A 4,832-nucleotide genomic window follows, 5' to 3' on the forward strand; every position below is an offset into this window, starting at 1 on the left:
TATTGTATCCAGTTTGGTTATGCTTGCATTCTTTATGTATCATGTATAGTGTATCCAGTTTATGTTTGTATATCATGTACATTGTATCCAGTTTGTTTATGTTTGTGTTGTTTATGCATCATGTATATTGTATCCAGTTTATGTTTGTATATCATGTTGTATATTGTATCCAGTTTATGTTTGTATATTATGTACATTGTATACAGTTTGTTTATGTTTGTGTTGTTTATGTATCATGTATATTGTATACAGTTTGTTTATGTTTGTGTTGTTTATGCATCATGTATATTGTATCCAGTTTATGTTTGTATATCATGTTGTATATTGTATCCAGTTTATGTTTGTATATCATGTACATTGTATCCAGTTTGTTTAAGCTTGCATTGTTTATGTATCATGTATACTGTATCCAGTCTCTAACTAGAAATCCTTCACAGAATACTTTGCTTTCACTTGAGTCCTCAGTAACTTTACAGACCCCCTCACTCACAATAATCCATTTCACTTAATATGTTGCACTCTTTTCTCTGCCTAAAATAACCTCAAGTAGGTCAAGAAGCAGAACAAAAATCCCATAAAACAAAACCAGCACAACTACCTGGCTGCTGCTTCCACTGACTATACAGCCTGAGTTCACTCTCTGGAAGCATGAGGCATTTCTACCCTCAGACTTGCTGCTGTTAAGAACTGGCAGGGATCATGTGCTAAATGCCTGTGACAAGAGGAAACAAAGCTACAGACATGCTAATGCTTCTCATTGGGGAGGAAATGAGGGGCTGCTGCTGCTGCTGAAGAAGAACAAGCACCAGGACACTGATCTCTACAAGAGAAGAAACAGCTCCTCTAATCAGGTACTGTCCTATAATAATGATGTCCACACCAGAATAAGATGCTGCCTCTTACCTTTCCTCTTAGATCTCCTTCTTCTCCTCTTAGACTTGAATTTGAGTTGACTACTTGGACAAGCTGAGGTCCTGCTGCTGCCCAGAACTGAAGCCATGGATGGAGAAGAGGAGCTGAGTGCAATGCTTGTACAATAGTCACCAATTTGCTTCTGCTAATGAGATTTCAGTGCTTGCCTGGTATATATACCTCTGTAGCTTGCTGATGTATCCTGCTGGATTTGGTTCTGGCATGTAGTCACTTGCTATTAGCTGTGTTAAGTGTCTTTTATCTTCTTTGCATGCTTGGGGAAGCTTGTGGTGAAGCTGCTGGATCAGCTCTCAGTATAAGGCTGTCTTCCTCTTAGCAGGGGCTGCAAATGCTCTGAATGTACTTTTTGCACCTCTGCTAGTCGTTTGGCACAAGCCACTTTGAAGCCAATCATGCAGGGAGCCTGTCTATTTGCTATAGCAAAGTCTAATTAGATCCAATCAGAACTGTCTCCTGGCTCTGACATCACACCATCATCAGTCCTCTCTCTGTATACCCCCCTTGTCAGCTTTGCAAATTCAGCTCCCATTTGGGCTGATGGATATGCTTAGGACCTGATGGAAAGGGAAAGAAGAAGAAGAAGAAGAAGAAGAAGAAGAAGAAGAAGGAGGAGAAGCTGCACTGTAGGGGCTAGGAACATACTGCCAGTTTATCTGGAAGAAGCCTGGGGGGGGGGGGGGGGGGCATCTTAAAGAATGCCGGATATAAAAGCATCTCTCTGCCTTTAGCATTAAGCCACATGGGCAGAACATTATGTTTGTGGACCCTGCTCGCAACTTGTTCTCAGGGCAAAGAATGTTTTTTTTTTCTTCATTTTTATTTTTATTTTATTTTTTATTAACTAGTTAGTTCTCGTGACGGAATAGATGTATCTGATTTCGAGTTGTGGATTGTAGGCGAGGGAGGGTGATGTGATTGTAGAAAAGTATATGATGATATATCCAAGCGGAATAAGGAATAGACAAGCGTGGATGAGTGAAGAAGAGTGTAAAGCGTATAGAGTGAATGGAAGTTGAGGCTTTGCAGGTGGGAGTTATAATGTGATACGTTTGTGCACTTTATATTATGTACAAAATATAATTATGATATGTTTTTATTATTATATATGCAATAGTTAAGATGGGAGCAATGATAAACTATGTAATAAGTTGGCGCTATATAAATAAAGGGCACAGCTTATCAGACAGGCTAGGTAGGTAAACGTGTGAGATTATAAGCGTTATGTTAAATATATTACAGGCAGGATTGAAATATAACGTGATATACAACCGACGACTTCTATTCTATAAACGTAATGCTATACGTGGCACCAACATATTCCGCAGAGAAGTACAACATAACTTGTAAGGAGAAAAAAAAACGCTAATGAATGATGGTTGGGAAAAGTACAATCTACATAGATGCGTCTTGTCCCATGTGGAAATACATAAGAAATGATCGATTGGGACTATTATTGGATTGATATTTTATGGGAAATAGAAACCAAATATAACAAGGTATGGCTATGTTCACACAACGTTTTTTCAGCTCCGTTTAAAATGACGTCCGTTAAGTTGAGTGTAAAATAACGGACGTTATTTAGCAGCCTGGTCTCCCCTATTTTCACGTCCGCAGCAAAAACGTCCATTATTCAATACACTGTGCATTGGACGTCCGTCTTCCCATTGACTTCAATGCATTGCCATTGCAGTCAGTTAAATCACAGCAAAAAAGGACATTTTTTAAATATCAAAATCGAGCGCCTTTTCAATATTTTTGTTGTGTGAACATAGCATATCAATGATTTTGGTAATTCTGGTATGTCAGAAGTTCCAATTGGTCATAAAAAAAATCTTCATGACTATGGACGTCTCTACAGACTGAACATCCAGGATAGGTAGGTGACTATATACCTTATGCCCATTTGCTTTCATATTCCTAAACTACATGTTGTGTTATATTATATGCACAGTTATAGCAGGGCTAAATTCAGCTGTGTATAAACTGCATTAGCACTCACAGCGCAGCAGCATTAGAGAGAACCGTGTTCCCTTACCCCTTTGGCGTGAGAGCCGCGCCCAACACCTGTGCCATCCCCGGGGTGTGGAGCCGCGCAGTCCCCCAAGGGGGCGGGGGGGTCTGGTGCTGTGAAAGTCCCTCTAAGGACAGCCCCTCTACGGAGAGCCCCTCTGACCACAGCACTGTCCTGTATCAGTCAGTGGGCTCTCAGCTGGGGACCTAAGAGTGACATAGGAGGACACCGGGGTCCGCAGAAAAAATAAGAATACACTTGAAGTTATGATGTGAAGTTATTTTGTAGCAGAATACCCCTTTAAATAGTGTGTACCAACTCACCACTATAAGGAGACCTTAGAGGGCTGGACCCTACCCTATAGATATACCTATAGAGGATGGAGGGTGTGCATGGTCCAAGATGGAGGGAGACACACCACTACAGTATATGTTAATGACTTTCACAGTTTCACAGTCCTTACACAGTTGTCCGTTTTTGGGTTCAAACTAACAAAAAAATTTGCTATCGTAAAAAAGAACAGAGAGAATGGCAGTCAGAATTATTATCTGACCTACTTCAAATAACAAAAGGAATAAGAATTATTTATCCAATTCTATTTCAGTCATGTACTGACTATAGCAGGGGTAGGGAACCTTGGCTCTCCAGCTGTTGAAAAACTACAACTCCCATCATGAATAAAGCTTTGGCTAAAGCTAAAGCTTTGGCTGTCCATTCATGATGGGAGTTGTAGTTTTGCAACAGCTGGAGAGCCAAGGTTCCCTACCCCTGGACTAAAGTCTCCATAAAAAGCCATTCTTTTCAGAGCTGCAATCTGGCGGAGATGATGTGATATGTCATTTGACCACTTACATTTTTTAAGTGCTTTCCTTAATGCTCCCTTGTTTGGCACTTTTGGGGGACTGTAGGTATAATTGTATCTACTAGTAAACACATACTATATCATACTGATACTCTAAGTGTATTATATCTGTCATTGGGACGAGTTCTCTTTGTTATGTCACTGACCTGGAAAGAATAGGTTAATAATGACATCAATGGAAGAGAAAATAATTTCCTCCTATTTAGGTTTTCTTAGGAGGCAATAGATCTGGGACATGAATGAGTGAGTGAATGAAAAGAGTTACACATATATGTGTAGAAGTGGGCTTGGGGTCCAGTGAAAAAATTGGAATAGTCCCTTTCAAACTATTTATTTTTCAGAGGCTCTGTATACAAAAAAACAAAAAAAAAATATATATATATATACACACACAGAACACACAAATAAACATTAATGCATATATATATATATATATATATATATATATATATATATATATATATATATGTATATATACAAAGTGGTGCCTTGGATTACGAGCATAATTCGTTCCACGAACGTGCTTGTAATACAAATCAAATTGTCCCATAACAAATCATTGAAATCTAAACAATTGGTTCCATATCCCAAAAATAATAATTTTTTACTTTGAATAACATGTACAAAAATGAAACAAACATTTAGAAACAGCTGAATATGTGATATTATCAGTTACTGTACAGTATAGCAATCAGTATGTGGTGTATAATGTATAGTAACTGCATAAACAGTTTGTAGATACAGGATGGAGATGCACATCCCCATAATGCAGTAGTGTAGTACAACAGGCTAGAATAGAGAAGCATGGCTGCTGTCAGAGATCTGTGTGGTCACATGACAGCAATGGGGAAGGGTGTGTGTGTTCAGGATGGACCAATCAGGAAGTGAGAATCACAGAGCTGTGCAGGAGGACAGTGACATAAACTTTTCTATACAGCAGTGTGAATAGCTGAGTGTAAGTGCAGGCACATTATAGCAGCATTGTGTATAGCTGAGTGTTAGTGCAGGCACATTATAGTAACAGTG

The 4,832-nt window shown here is 39.1% G+C and overlaps 1 protein-coding gene across 3 annotated transcripts in view; it reads right to left on the reverse strand.

The window, feature by feature from the left end:
• Positions 1-1,410, reverse strand: part of ADARB2 (adenosine deaminase RNA specific B2 (inactive)) — a 471,923-nt gene extending 470,513 nt beyond the window's left edge. For all 3 annotated transcript variants that reach the window (XM_069958929.1, XM_069958928.1, XM_069958931.1), the window contains exon 1: positions 904-1,410. In XM_069958929.1, the coding sequence (XP_069815030.1) occupies positions 904-1,000 (97 nt within the window). In that variant the 5' untranslated portion in view covers positions 1,001-1,410. The remainder of the gene's footprint in view (positions 1-903) is intronic.
• Positions 1,411-4,832: the final 3,422 nt, after the last annotated feature.

Source organism: Dendropsophus ebraccatus, chromosome 2 (genome assembly GCF_027789765.1).
Source record: "Dendropsophus ebraccatus isolate aDenEbr1 chromosome 2, aDenEbr1.pat, whole genome shotgun sequence".
NCBI lineage: Eukaryota > Metazoa > Chordata > Amphibia > Anura > Hylidae > Dendropsophus > Dendropsophus ebraccatus.